This window comes from Netta rufina (genome assembly GCF_964035555.1).
Source record: "Netta rufina genome assembly, chromosome: 1".
NCBI lineage: Eukaryota > Metazoa > Chordata > Aves > Anseriformes > Anatidae > Netta > Netta rufina.
In genome coordinates, this window is record NC_140123.1 from 130,631,145 (window position 1) to 130,646,806 (window position 15,662).

Here is a 15,662-nt window from a genome sequence, read left to right on the forward strand (position 1 = left end):
TTTGAAAAGCATTGGATGTCTGCCAATATCCTGTTAGATGTTCTTAATTGATGTGAGGTAGGGTTAGAATGGTGTTAAATGGCTTTTGCTGTGCTTGAATTGATCAGAAAATGTGTGAGACTAGAGACATGTATAATAAAATAGCTTTCTGTTAAAGTTCTGACAGTCCTAATGTCAAAGGTTGAGGCCTGAGTATACATTATTCTTCTAACACATTCTCTGTAAGACACTGCTACCCTGGCTGACATCTGGTCTTCACAGTGAATGGTTTCTTTTAGGGTAACATTTGCAGTATCCTCATTCCTGTGTTGTTTATTCTTCAGTATAAGTCATAGGGAAAAATCTTAGCTGTTGTTATATTGTTCTTAAACTTACCAGCAGCAGTGCATAAATGTTGCCAGTGGTTTAATTGCAATTGGTATTAAAGCCAGGCTTTCCTAATTCTCCCGAGGACTTAAAGATTTAATATTTCACTATGAATGGGATTCATGTGAACAAAAGTGCTTGTATTTACTTCTGATCTTACCTAGATGACTATTACAGTTGATGCAGATAAATAGACACTACTGGGACACAGAATAGCTTATCCTAAAATAAAGGTTCATTTTAGGATCAGATGCATCATGCCCTAAAAATGTCTGCCCCTTCTTATAAAGGGAGCAAGAATGATTAGGTATCTTAAGTTGGAAGGAAGAATCCATCATCCCTTTCACAGAGACTCAGCATGCTTGCCACCTCTTCAACACACAAGCAGGAAAAGTTGTGTGCCACTCACCAGTTCTTGTGTTATGACACATCACTGTAAGTAGGACCTTTTCTGCTCACTGCTTATCAGAGATGTTGCTATGGTAGATTGCCTAAGTTATGACCGTTTTGAAAGTCTAATCTGTTATCGTGATAAAAGATGCAGAAGTAATAACTGTGAGGTTAAATAGCAGCTCCTGGCATAATATAGACTAAATTTATTTTTGCATTCAGATCGCATTTTAAGAGTTACTAGAAGTTGAAAGGCCAGATAAAAGTTAGACTGACACCCAGTTTCTGTAGTGGCAGACTGTAGCAATAGACCATAAATTCATCTACCAGAAGAATGAGAATCACAGTCTTCATTGGACCATTATTTCTAAGAACTTTATTCCTGTGCTGCGAGGGGTGATGAGAGTAAATGTGCTGGAAGTGATGGGTATATTTACTTGTTTCTCTGTTATTGATTAAAGAACTGGTAAGTGTGCCAAGAAAAGTGTAAATGGGATGAAAGGCACTTCTTACAGGAAAAAATATAGATGGCAATTCTGATCACTGACTTTAAGCTTGCTGTTTCTTGCTGTTACTTGTTGAGCTTATTTATTGCCTTGTGTTCAAAGAAAAATCATAATTGATCTCAGTTTTTCCTTTTTTACTGACAATCTTTGCTGTTGCTTAAGGGATGGCAGGGGAAAAAAGTTGGGTATTCCTTTATTTCGAATAAACTTTGAAGTTTGACTTCTGTAACAAACTAACATAAACTCTTGTTTGTTTACGTTAAGCTAAATATTAAATGTCTGTACATAGTATATTTGCTGTCAGAACTGTTTAACAAATAAGCTTTTTGCAAGACAGATTTAGTAAGCTATACTAATTTATAATTAATTTGTGTTATCAAGGTAGATTACATAGCACAGTACATATAGAAGGTTTTTCTGATATTTTACTCTAAAACTTTTTTGTAAAAAGAAGGCTGTTAGTCACATCCTACATGACTCTCAGTTATCAGTGCTCATATATTATCTGAGTGAAATTCATTTTATTTTAATAGAAGTCCTGGAGGGTGCAAGTTCCCACACAGGTATTCCTGCTGCTCAGAGAGGTGAGTTTACTTAATTTAGCCATATGCCAGAACAGAATAAGCATTCTTAGGACATTGGTATACTCTTTTTGGATGTATCTTAATCCAGGAAGTGTTTACTAGTTAACTGAGAATGCATGCTCTGGTGTGGCTTAATAATATCATAGTATTTTGATGTTTTATAATTACAGAAGTCAGATTTCTTAATAATAGATGTGTCTCTGCCAAATATATTGAGATCACTTTATCTGCCAGAAAATTAGTTTTCCGAGAGAGAGCTTTTTTGCTTTTAATGCTGTCTTAATTTAAAGTTAGCATGTGTTCCTTCCATTTCTTCAGGATGATGAAGAAATGGTGTTTGCAAAATTTTTGTTTTTAAATAAATGCAAACACCACTGCAACTAATACCAAAAAGTCATAACAGAAACAACTCTAGTCCTTGTTGTAATGATAATGTCGGGTGGGGAAGAAGGATAGAATTTTTGTTAAGGAAAATTCATTTGTGTTTAAAACTGAGGTGCTGTTTCAGCTTGTGACTCTTATTATCATCACCAATGTTTTTTGCAGTCTCTGGGTTAGTTAGTGGTAGTTAGGAATTTTAAATCACTATCTGCAGCTCTTCAGGAGGAAAAGAATAGCAATGAAAATTAAACAAGACTTAGATAAGCTTAAAGAAATGAGAGCTTAATACCTAACATGGGATTTAAAAATAAAATAAAATCTAGCATAAGGCATTAATGACTGTATTTGCATGTTTTTTCAGTGATGAAGTCCCAGTCAGGCATTTGGTTCACAACAGTGACCTCACCAGAAATTGGTACACTGGTTTGGACAATTCCAGACCTTTACTGTAACTTTTCCTTTAAACAGACCTGGAAAGGGATGTTCATTCTCTCTCAGACAGATAATTGCTTCCTCAGAAGGAGCATTGAGATGAGCAAGAGACATCATCCATATTTTTTTCTTTGTTTTTTTCTTTTGTTTTTCTGTCTGTGTTTTCAGCAACGTCAATTGATTACAGTTCCTTTGCAGACAGATGCAACAGCTGGATAGAGCTCATTAAACTGAAAGCTCAGACCATAAGGCGCGGATCAATTAAGACAAGTAGGCGGCTGTTTCTACCACGTTATGATAATCTGAGACATATCTCTGATTTCCCAGTGGTGAATAGTGAAGTTTCTTGCCCAGCAGTAGTATTTCAGACCACATATAGAATGAATACCTGAGTGTGAAAACTGCCGACATTGTTAATGTCTGTGTAAGCTAATACAGGGTTTATGAACCAGTATCATAAAGAGCAAAATACAGTATTTCTGTTCACTTAGTAAAAATTAGTTATCGATAAATGTGTACGCCTACTAATTATATAACATACACTGCATGGATGTAGGTGTATGTATGATCTTGGAAAATTTTTGGTGAGAAACAGGAAGCAATCACCAAGGTGACAGTCAAGGCAATGGTCACTAAATTAGCAAGTGGTGAGTTATTTTTCAGCAGTTCTTTGGCCACAGGTCTGACTATCTTGCTTAAATTAGTAGAGATTAATATCTGTTTTAATGGAAAATGCTGCACTGGGGAAACACAACAACTTTCACACTTCCTATAATAATTTGTTCCTTCAGCAGAATATGTGTTTCAAAATGTTGGCACTTTTTTCTTTACCTTCACTTTATAACTGATTGTTGTATGTGCAGCTACTCGCCTCAATGTTTTCTTTTGCAGGAATGCCACTCTTCCAAATAAATTCCATTTCAGCTTTTTGTCTCCTTTTGCATGCATTGCATGATAATTTCCTTTCTCACATATGGCTGAGCATCACAGGCAGCTGAATGTTGTCACCAAGCTATTTGGAAACCATAAAGAAGAGTTGTTGTGTGTTAAGAAACAGTGATTGATCTTTCTTGATAGTTACTTTCTCTTCTTTCTTTTTCATCTTTTTAGCTGCTTCACTTGATAAAGCAAGTCCATTGGCTGAGGGATACTTACGGCATCGTTCTTTTCCATCATGTGCTAATTCTACTGTCTCAGTTGTTAAGATGACACCTCTTTCTTTTATACCTGGAGCAAAAATAACCAAGTATCTTGGGATAATCAACATGTTTTTTATACGAGAAACTACTTCTTTACGTGAGGTGAGCTGTGTATCAGGGATTTGCACTTTGTTTATTATAATAATCAAGGCTAAGCATATAATGTCTGCAGAGGTTTGAGTTGAGGTATGGCATAGAGAATTGATTTTTTTTTTTTGTCATTTGAGGCTAGGTGCTGAATGGGGATTGAGTTGTATCATGTTGCTTTTGTCGTAATAGAGCGTTTCTGTGTTCGGCATTGTTAAGAAAGGGCTGCTTACCCTAGGGCCATTGTTGATGGCTGTTTTGGGTATAATATTAAACCAATAAGTTCTTAAACAGAACTATGTGAAAAAATGGATCTTACTGGCAGTGGGAATTGGGACAACTGGGAGTTGGGATCTGACTGGCAGTGGGACTCCAACAAGTTGTATTGTATTGCCCCAAGGTTGTGACAGAGTCAAAAGAATGGTCATTATATCCAACTTAAGTAGTATCGTCTCAGATTCTACAGAAGCATAATTAGCTATATTTGTGTTTGTATTGCTTTATACTTTGGTTATGGTAGTTGGTGACAAAAGGTGGTGGCCATTCCTTACTATTCATTTCCTGAAAGTGTAAATGATTCTTAGTCCTCGGTGTAAATTATTCTGTGTCTGCTACACAAAAAAAAAAAAATGTCAGTACTCTGTCTGATGAAAGAAGAGCTCATTACTCAAATGTCAATTGAATATTGCATGCTGCAAAGGTGTAGGAATATCTGAAAAGAATGGGGTGTATGTACTACACTTATTACAAAGAATATCAATCACAAATGGATAACCTAGTTGTGATTCTTTTAGTCAAGCAGTAAGTTCAATTGGTCTGTGTTTTATCTGTGATAGATTAAACAGTGAATGGGTTTCACATTCTGTACAAGATGCAATTTCAGATTTACTGAAATATTCAGTGGATAAAAACGTAAGGAGAGTATTCAACATCTTATTGCAATATCTGACATAAAATACTTTTTCCTTTTCCCCATTATAGGAGGGTGGTGTCAGTGGCTTTCTCCATGCTTTTATCGCTGAAGTGTTTGCAATGGTGAGAGCACATGTTGCAGCTTTAGGGGGCAATGCAGTTGTCTCATACATAATGAAGCAGTGTGTTTTCATGGAGAATCCAAACAAAAATCAGGTAAATTATTAAATGAAACTACAGTGCTCGTATTAGTATGACAGAAATATTTAAAAAAAATAGAGATCCCTGTACAGCCATGTCTGCATAGCGCTTCGGGATCTCTCATGATGTTTCTTTAAAGACACCAAGAGCTTTCTGAACACCCACATTAACATGAAACTGCAGATATGCTTCATAAATACTCAAATGGTATTGATGTTAAATACATAAAATACTAGATTTGCTAGGATGAAGTAAATGGTAGGAACCATAGAACACAGCAGTGCTCACATAGAGCACAGTAGTGCTTAGCTTTTCTGATGCTGCAGTGTTAGTATTTACATTATTTTTACATGGAATTAGTCCATTTTGAACACAAAGGGATGAAGCTTTATTAGAAGAGAAAACCACTGAATTTGGTTGTCTTGGTGTGTGAAATAAATTCAAAACAGTAGTGAAATGAACAACCACCCAGGTATTCCATTTTTGTTGTTCTTAGGAGAATCTATCTGCATGTTCGATAGCATGAGAGGATATAAAAGGGATATGGCGGAGATTGCCATACCTATAATAATTTGTCTTTCTAATAATTTGTCCTTCTTTGATCTCTGGCAATTTGTATCATCTGTTTAGTTATATGGTGCAGATTAAATAATTATTTATTTTATGTTTGGTAACTGTATGTTGTCTTTTTTTTCTTCCTAGGCCCAGTGTTTAATAAATGTAAGTGGAGATGCAGTTGTCTTTGTACGTGAATCTGAGTTAGAAATACTACCAGTGCAACCTTCTACAGTTGTTTCTCAACCTGCAAGTACTGGAGGAGATGTTACAACGTGAAGACAGAAAAACTGAAATGGTCTCTGTCAAATAGATTGTTTGAAATATGGGAATGTTAGGTTTGCATCTTCAGAATCAGTATCTCCCATCAATATCATCAGCCAAAATCTAAGACAATCACTATATTTTGTCCTTCAGGTTTATGCAGTAGTCAGGACAGCATACTGGCAGGTATGCTCTGATTTTTTTGTTAAAATTACAGGACCTTTCAAACCTATACGGAAAGAGAAGCACCCATAGAAAACTATGCATTGAAATAGTAGGCATCACATGAAAGTAAACAAAAATTCCGTTGTATTTTTCAGCTGTTCAGCGGGCCCATGATAAGTTAAAATTCAGACCCATCTCTGAGTTTGCTTACTGTATTAGCTGATTCTCAGCTCAGTTTAAAGAAAAAAGGGGGTGGGGACCAGATGGGAGGTAACTGAGAGTCCTGTATTAGCGACCTTTGCTGGAGAACCCAGAGATACAGGATAATAAAATGTGAAGCCTGAACTTGTTTTAGATCATACAGTGAGGAGAGAAAGAAGCAGCACCTAAAAGTTACAATTTGAATTTCTGCACACTAAAAATATTTTTCAACTGTTTGAGAACTGCTGTGTTTTGTTTTGTTTTGTTTTTAAATTGGTAGCATATGAAATATGTTTTGGGTGTCTTTTTTTTTTTTTTTTTTTTTTGAAAAGCTATCAGACCATAATGCTCTTCTGATGATCCCTATGACTTAAATAAATAAATAAATAATGGGTTAGGTGCTGTTACAAGATTTCACTTCAATGTTGACAAAAAAAAATCTTTTTATATATGAGGTTCTATGAAAGAATTGTCATAAGGCTGATTACCTTAAGGAATGATTTTTTGCAAGGATGACATTAGCAGTTCTCTGAAAGTATACAGAGGTATAGTCTGGCCTCCTTTCCATTGGAGATGGGAAATGCCTGGCTAATTAGAGACAGACATATATTTGCTATGCTAATTTCTGCTAGTTGTTCTTCTCTTCCGGTACAGTAAATGGGAAATGAGGGTACTGCAAAAAAAAGGAAATTTGTCATTTCTGGTAAATGTCTGAAAGGCAGTGATATTTTAGTATAAAAGATGCAAATCTTTGATCTGAAGATGCATTCTTACTTAAATCTGACTGTCATACATGGAACTTGAACAAACATGTAAACTTGAATGTAAATATTCTGCTTAGTGTTGAAATTAAGCAATGGCATGGTTATTTGTTAAAATATTTCATTGTAAATGAGCATGGAAATCATTCTTTGCACAATAAATTTGTGTAAAAAATATCTTGCCTTTTTATAAGTATAATAGCTAATGTTTACACTGGATATGTACTAAAAATGTCACGTCCCCTTTCTCCTCAGGGAAACATATATTTTTAAGTAGTGTTACAACCTGCTTATTTAAATTTTGTTGAGTAATTATATTTAAAGTGTTTGAGTTTGGTGCTTACACTTCTCTCGTACAGCTAATTGTTTTTCTGAGTTTTGTAGCTGTTATGGCCAAAACTACCGTAAGGTATATCATCAGTGAGTAGTTGCAGCTCTCTTGATTATTTTGCAAGGGAAATCTTGTTCCCTTTGAAGCTGGTGGCAGAATAATTTTGTGAAGGTCTTTGATCTGGCACAAGTTGTTTTCAGTATAAATAATCAGCATTGCAATACTGACTGAAATAACAGAGTAGCTTTTTTATAGAGGGGAGGGATTTGGTAGCTTCTATGGGAGTATCAATGCCATCTTTTTCATTTCGTAGCTAGTTAAAGAAAGTTTACATTTTTCATCTACTGTGTTTCATTAGAGCTAGAGTAAACGCTTTCTCATCTAGAAACTGTAATTCTTTAATTGTTATTCCTGAAGTGACAAATATATATATAACTGTTACTAATTGATATCCAGCTTTCCTCATTAGTTCAGCTGGATTAACCTAATCTGTAGGAAGTTGTATACTTAATTTGCTCTATGCAGTTTCTTCTTTAATAAACAACACACAACTAATACATTGAAATACGTAGGGCATTATATCTAATATATTTCTCATACTTAAAAAAAGATCTTACAAAATTCAGGCAATTATTAGAGGATATTAGGAAAGGAAAACTAAAACACAGGGTAAATACGTAAGTCATCTGTGTGCAAAACACCTTTGAGGAGTTAAGTGCCTGCAACATCTTTTCCTTAGCTAGTTCACAATGGCTGAAAATCATGAAATTTGTTTTTACTCCTTTAGTGATGATAAAATGACCAAAATGTTGATTGTGAGAGAATCATTGAAGTTCCTGCTAAAACAGGAGCTGTTAATGGAAGATAATCCTGTTTACTACTCAAGTGGGACTTCCAGATGCAAGGTGAAAAACAGTATTGAGATATTTATGGCTGAAGCGTTGCTGCTTTGTCAGGAGTTTTACCCTACTCTGAGAACAGCTGTTTGGGGATAGGAGCTAATGCAACTTGCTGCTTTCTCTTCATTTGAGAAATCCAAGTTGACAGAGGGTAGAGTGAAAGCAGCCCTTCTTTCTGCAGTGGTTGAAGTGCCACCTTCACAGTGACTTGGAAGCTTGTGGAGAGCGCTTGGTTCCTTTTTGTTGTTCTTATGGGTAGATGGAAGCTCGGATGATTGATCTAAGGGAGTAACAGAGCTTTCTTGACAAGCATGTTACGGATATCTAGGCTAAATGCAGCATCTGCAAATCTGTTGAGCTTTAGGTTGCATGGGCAAGAAAACTTCTTGCCTCACAGAATTTGTGGGTTTGGGAGGTAGGAGTTTCATCTGCTCTGCAAAGCAGCAGTGAGGCAAATTAAGGGTAAGTGGCGTGCCTTGTCTGTAGATGAGTGTCAGGCTCTGGGGACACCAGCAGCTCTTACAGTCCCTGTCTGGCCTCTCCCCAGCACCCCACATCAGCCCCAGCCCTGGCAATGCCACAGCAGGGCTGGATCCAGCTCCCCACGGCCCTGCCTGACCACCCTGCTCCTGGCTGCCCAGGCCCTGTCCTGCTGCCCCTGGGGGCCTGCACCACACGGGTGAGAGCTGGGTTTTGAGGTGCAGGCTGAGACAGCATTTCAAATGCAAAACATGAGGTGTTCAGAGCTTGCATAACCTGTGTTTATTGTGGGGAGGCTGGAGTGCATGCGCAAGGTCTCAGGTGGCAGGAAGGGATGCTGCCTTTCAGGGACTCCTAACTCCTTTTCAGCTGTGTAAATTGTGCCTGGTGTGAGAGAAAGCCGGGCTGCTGGTCCTCATTGTTACCAATGACCCCATTGGCTAACACTTTCCATTGGTAGACCTTAAGCATTTCACAGAACTGGCTGGTATCTCACATTTTAACAGCTGTAGGAGCAGAGGTGTGAAGCAATGCGGTAAGGTCATGCTGGGAGCTGGTGGGAGAAGCAGGTCCCACTCCAGACATCAAAACGCTGTGCTTGTGAATAGGGTGCTAAAAATGAGAACTGGCCAAAGATGGATTTCTGTGGTGCTGGGTCTGTTGGCATTGTAGCTACACAATAAACACCTGGAAAATGGACCTGGGTCTTCACAAATGCAGCCACTGGTGATGACTACAGATACAAACTTCATGTGTTTATCAGTCCCTGGGCAAATTGCTCAATGGAAGCTGGAGCTTTAAATTGTTGATTTCACTTTGGAAGTGGGCTTTGTTTCAATTGACCTGCAGGCATTTAGCATGAAAATGGACATTCACATTAAATGGCTGACATTTACTTTTGTTGCAAAAGCATTTCATTAGTGCATACAGAAATATGCCCTTAAATTGTAGGGAGGGGAGGAGCTAGGGTGTTCAATTACTGCAATTTAGGTTTTATTTTCTTAAAATGAAATGCTCTTAATGCTTCAGCCAAGGAGAATCTCTGCCTAGAAACCTTGTGAGACTTGGAAACATCGCACTAATTACAACCTTGCACATGGAATATTCTCACACACACACCCACCCCAAAGAGCTCTTAAGTTTTGTAGGAGGGCATCTGAGCGCAGGAGGCTTTAAAGAGATGCCATTCCCTCCTGGCATGCAAACGAAAATCCAGAGTGAGTAAAAGCACATGCAGACAGCAACCCTTCCTCTTCCCACTTCCCTCCTTTGCCCAGGCTGCCCTGTGCCCTGTCCCTCCCCTGCACCTTCCCTTCCCGGGGTCCCACCTGGGGCAGCGCTTGCCCCATCTGTCCCTCTGTCTGTGATGGACTTGGTTTGTCACAGCACGTATGCAGCTGCTCTCTGCTTTTGCTGCCGTGCCACAGGGCCACTGTGTTTGGATTTGGAAATGCTAAATCCTGTTCACACTTCTCAGATGATGGCAGAGCTGTCAGAGTTGCACAACTGTAACTGAATTTTCAAGCTTTTACTGAAATTTCTGATCTTATTTATATTTTGGCTCCAGTCTAAGGGTTGGTGCTGTTTGCATGGGTGAAAATAGCTTAGAGAAGGTGAAAAGGAAGAGATGCTTATTATTAAATTGTCATAATCCCCTGCCTCTCTGTTCCCTAGTGCTCAGCTCCTGCCCTCATGCTGTCCACCCTGCGCTTAGTTACCCATTTGCACTGTCAGTTGAAGTTGGATGTGCAGCACGATGACAGTACTCTGGTCTGGAGAGATCTCTTGTTTATGCCGGAATCTGCAAATGAGCTTTTAAATTGTCACTTTTAATTTTACATCTATCAACTGCTAAACCTACCCAGAGGCCATGTGAAGGGAGTGAAACTTGGCAATAATGCTTTCACAATGTTGTTTCTGTTGACAGTGCCAGAGCACCATTTGTTGAAGGTGGCTTTTACTTCTAATGCTGTTATTGCTGTTGATAGTCTCCACAAAGAGCAGCAGAGCACATCTGCAGGCCAGCTAATGCCCAGACAGGGTTAGGGTTTTCATTTCTCTAGTGCTATTGCAGAAGAAGGGCTGAGATAAAGAAGGGAAAGGCAAGAGATATGTTAGATAAAAAGCTTAATGTAGACAGAAGAAACAAGGGAAGAACACAATCAAGTTGAGTATCTGCTGAGCAAAAATGATGGGAAGGAAAATAATTGGTTGAAGAGACAGATAAATAATGATTCCCCTACCAAAATAAATGAGAAATGCTGAAAATAATGTAATGATAATACGTTGTTTCAGCAATCAATGTGGTAATGTCTCACTCTCGCAAAGCATTTCATCAGTAGGCCTTGAAACACTGCAAAGACTTAGATCGATGTTGGGCCTTAAGGTGAAGGGGCATGGCTAGAAACAGACATTGCTTCTCACCGTGGCCTTGCCTGCAAATAAAATGACATTGTTTTAATAATGTGATCAGACTGGTGTGAGACAACATGTCATTAATGTTCCTTTCCTAGGAAGAAAGGTTTATCATGATTTGGCTGAGCTCATTATAGAATTTATCCTTTAAAAAAAGGCACAAACAAACAAACAAAAACCCTCTGAAATTAAAAGGTTTTGTACTACAACAGTTAAACCTGTGTCCAAATCATTTATGTTAAATGGGAATGGGGAAATAGCCTAGATGGAAGCTTGGATGAATCCTGGTGATAATGTCATTTCAAACACACGTACATAAATACGATCTATTCTGCAATAAAACAACTACATTGTCTCATTTAATTTAATGAACCACAAAGTCATTATTTCTTACAATTAAAAAGGTGTATGAGACAAGCAGCTGAGCTCTCAAGCACCCTGGCTGTACTTAAGGGAGAAATTTCTTTGACAGGAAATGATTGGAGACTTTTCAAAGAAATTGCCTGAGCCATTAGCCAGTCTGACATCAGAGGTTTCAAGTGATTAATGACTTCAGTGGTTTCACCATAGATTTATTTGATACCAAACAGCTACTCTGTGAAAAATACTAACAGAGCGTCATTAATTTCTCCACAGTTCATTCTATAAAAAAATTGCATGGCTAATGGTTCTCAAATACCTGCTATGAGACATTTTGGGCTGCTACAAAATGAATATAATGCCAAACGTGTGTTTCTTTTCAAGTGATTGTGGCTGTGCAGTAAACCCCCACGATGGAAGAAGGCTGAGGAGAGATGGGCGAGGGCACTGTGCACATGAAGTTCAGGGAATAATGCAAGGTGTGACTGACCGTGGCTGTTGCAAAGCAAGCTGCCTTTATCTCAGCACAAAGGGGGAGAGGATGATCTTTGTTTTACATAAACAGCCACCGTCAGTCGAGTGGATCAATTGGGGATCTGTTTCTCCCTGAGTTAGCATGACCATTACAGGAGAGAGTGAATACATGGCTCAGCCCAATCTAGAACCTTAAAACAACAACAACAACAAAAATTAACAAAAGGATTTTGAAAAAAGCAATATGGTCTGATTTGGCTTTAACCTACATATTCCTTCCCTGTGACTGGTGACGCCCAGTGTCATGAAGGAGAGCACATTATAGAGACCAGTAATGTGAATCATGTTGGTATTGTAACTGACCTTTGTACTGCAACTGCTGTATTTTGCTAAGTGCAACTTACATGTGTATTGTGTTTTCAGTATGTTTTGTATCACTCTGTTAAGTCAGAAATCTCTTGTAACATCAAATATCTTCAAATAAGTAAATTTGATATTAAACATTTTGCCCTCTGCCTGTGGTATATATAAAATAATCTTGTCAGAGAGCATTGGGCTCTGACAGTGATAAAAATCAGTGGCTATTCTGGTCAGTTTGCTTCTTTTGAAACCTTCAAGTGAGTTCTTTTTGACAGCATTCAGCAGCAAATTCAAGCCCAGTCATTGAAACATCATTATAAAAGCTATAGTACAGTGCAGGGGATTTAAAGAAACTTGTAAGACAGTCACACAGGGATGGAATGCAAGACCATTGCAGCTTGGGCAAAATGGATATCACAGCTGTAGTACTATTTCTAGCTTAACGATGAACAAGTAAGCACCAGGTTCCTACTTTTCTTGTTTCCTGCTCATTTCACTGTGATGTTTCCTTAGCTTTGAGCTAGATAACGTGGCTCATCTGCTGGGGGTATCTCTGCTATTCAGAGTGGGCTGCTTGGCTTTGATGGTTTATTTTGTTTAGAAGTTTGTTCAGAATGAACTGTCATGTAGGAGCTTCAAGGAAATCAGAGTAAATATTTCACCAGAAATAATGTAGCAGGGATATTAGAAGGTGGTAGTTAAAATGGAGAACCGTCTGAATGTAAAGTAATTGTTTGTGGAACGTAATCACATGGGAGCAATTTTTCTACTGTCTTGTGATTCTACTTTGGGAGGAAAAAATGTACACTCCAATGACAACCAAAGATATTTTTGGTTGGCTAGACAGATTTAATTCATATGATTTGCTTGAATGGTATAATTATGATATTAATTTTCATCATGTTGCCTAAATACAAGTGCCAGAAACAGAAGACTGAATTGGCAGCCACTGAAATACAGTGAACCCACAGGAAATGTCTCAGACTAAAGCAATCTACAGATTAAGAGTGAGTGGGAGTGAAGCATCAAGATAAAAGAAAAATATAATCTATGGCAAGGAGAGGAAATCAAATTAAATACAGATCTCACCTTCATTGCATTTTACCGGCTATGCTTACTTTTTCTCCCAAGAAAATCTCAAAACATATTAGCCCTAAATTTCTTAATGACAGGGAATTCAAATATTTCTGATCATTCTCTGGCATAATGTCTAAAAAAAAAGTCTTTAGCTGCTGAAGAAATCCTGCTGTTGTAGATAAGTGGGACTGAAGACTCCTAAAGACTCAGAATAGTCTTAAGGCTGATTAATTAGTGAAGAGAATGTAGAGCCACACCAAGGATGGATAAAAGTGTGCATGGCTATTAAAAATGAGGCTATATATCCAAGCGCTGGTATAGCTTCTAAGAGTACTGGGATCTTAGCTGTAAATTTTCAAAAATATTGAACGACGTAAAAAGAATGGAAATTCATCATTTGTAGGATGTAGGAAACTTTTAAAGATTTCATGCTTAGTCTTAGTTCTTAGTCTTAGTGTATGAGGGACTGAAAAGATTCTCAAAATCTACTTTCTTTCTCAGCTTTTCTGTTTTATCAATGGATATCAAGTCTATCTGTGGTACTTCTGGAGTCAAATAATTGTAACATGTACAAGCATACTCTAGTATGTGCATACATATCGTTGCTGTGGGAATTTTTACTTAAGGATGTGCAAATACATCAGTCTGACCTCATTTTTTTTTAACTGATAAATAATCTAGCTAATATTTGAAGATTACACGGTAAGCATGTTGAGAGGCACAGCTGGATAGCTTACAGACAGAAAAAACAGACTGCCCATGAAAAACAGGTTATAAAATTTAAGGAAGACGTTGCAAATTGAATATGGGTCTGCTACAGAGATAACACAGAAGCCAATAAAATAGTGACTCATGGGTGTTATGGTAGTCACTTTATTTCTGAAATGCTTAAGTTTATGCTTGAGCTAATTCCTATCATATTAGAAAACTGAGATAAATGAAGAGATTAGTATACCATTTTACAGTGCCTGAGTGCTCCTGAGAATTATCTGAGGACAGTTTGGTCCCAGGAGGAATATTCCTAGGTTAATGGATAGAACCAGGTGAATGTTGTTAGTGGACAGGCTGTAAATATACAAAAAGCTGAATTTCTCACTGCATTCTTCGAAGTTAGCAGTCAGTAGAAAGAATTTCATAGAATATTAGGGGCACACTTAGAAAATCAATGTAAACTTTAGATCTCCTCAATTATTTTTTTTTACCCCACACTGTAAGATATGTTTTGTTCCTTATGAAATTAGATAATATGCTTGCTAGAATTTGGTCTACAAGATGCTTGTTTCATTAAAGGAGTTGATGGGTAGTCAGTTCAGAAATGTCTTGCTGAGTTTTTCTGGGTTTAATGTACTCTTTCTATAGTTTTATAATGATATTTTAGAGCTACTGTGAATCATTTGAGTTTGTGAGTAATTAACCCCTCTGGAAATGTGACTCTTAAGGATGTCTCAGGTTGAATAATCATAAAATGAGTCATTGAAATTGGACACATTGGGAATATTTTGAGTTAATCATCCAAAAATCTGGAGTCACTGTTAGAGCAGATAATGACCCAAAACATAAGTGTATGTGCTTCTATGGTATGTGTCATGCAGGAAAATAATATCTGAATGAATCTAAGTTAGTATTGTATCCAAGACAGGAGACTGAGGACTGCAGTTAAATTCTAGGACTGAAATTTTGCCAAACAATAGCCAAACCTAGTAATTGTAAAGCAATCAACTGCAATGAATAGAACATCCTTTATTAAATCATTTCTGTACTGATATAAAATGCTATTTGAAGATCCACTTAACTGTTTTTATGCATTCATTCCCTTTTCAGCTCCCAAGAACTAACTTATCTTTCTAAAACTACAAACACATAAAGAAAACACTTCCTGCATCTGAAGAATTATCTGCTTATTTGGCATTTATGGATTCTGAAAGTCTGCAGGAGAAAAAATGCAGACTTTGCAAGATGTTTGACACTTTATAATTATTGTAACTCCAAAACATTATTTGTACGAATAATAAGTCTAAGCAGCAATAAAGTATGTCTGTTTCCTCTAGGTTTCAGCTCTGGAAGTATTTTGACAGTTGGATCCATGGTACGCCTCTACATGTGGGCAGAGTTGTTTTTCTTTTGCTGCCGAAGCGAGGCTTTTAAGTTTGCTACAAATCCCATCTGTATGAGCAGATTTTCCTACTAAAAATCCTTTCTTATGCTCTCCTTTTCTTCACACGGAAGGAGAGGGTTGCTATCCTGATTTGTATTTACTAGTTT

General features: G+C 37.5%; 1 protein-coding gene across 18 annotated transcripts in view; it reads left to right on the forward strand.

Moving 5' to 3' along the window:
* Positions 1-7,182, forward strand: part of C2CD5 (C2 calcium dependent domain containing 5) — a 66,818-nt gene extending 59,636 nt beyond the window's left edge. For 10 of the 18 annotated variants that reach the window (XM_084283818.1, XM_084283819.1, XM_084283811.1 and 7 more), the window contains 5 exons: positions 1,796-1,846; positions 2,828-2,929; positions 3,770-3,960; positions 4,927-5,073; positions 5,761-7,182. In XM_084283818.1, coding sequence (XP_084139944.1) covers positions 1,796-1,846; positions 2,828-2,929; positions 3,770-3,960; positions 4,927-5,073; positions 5,761-5,892 — 623 coding nt within the window. In that variant the 3' untranslated portion in view covers positions 5,893-7,182. The other 8 variants (XM_084283820.1, XM_084283821.1, XM_084283826.1 and 5 more) reach the window with 3 other exon arrangements.
* The last annotated feature ends 8,480 nt before the right edge of the window (positions 7,183-15,662 follow it).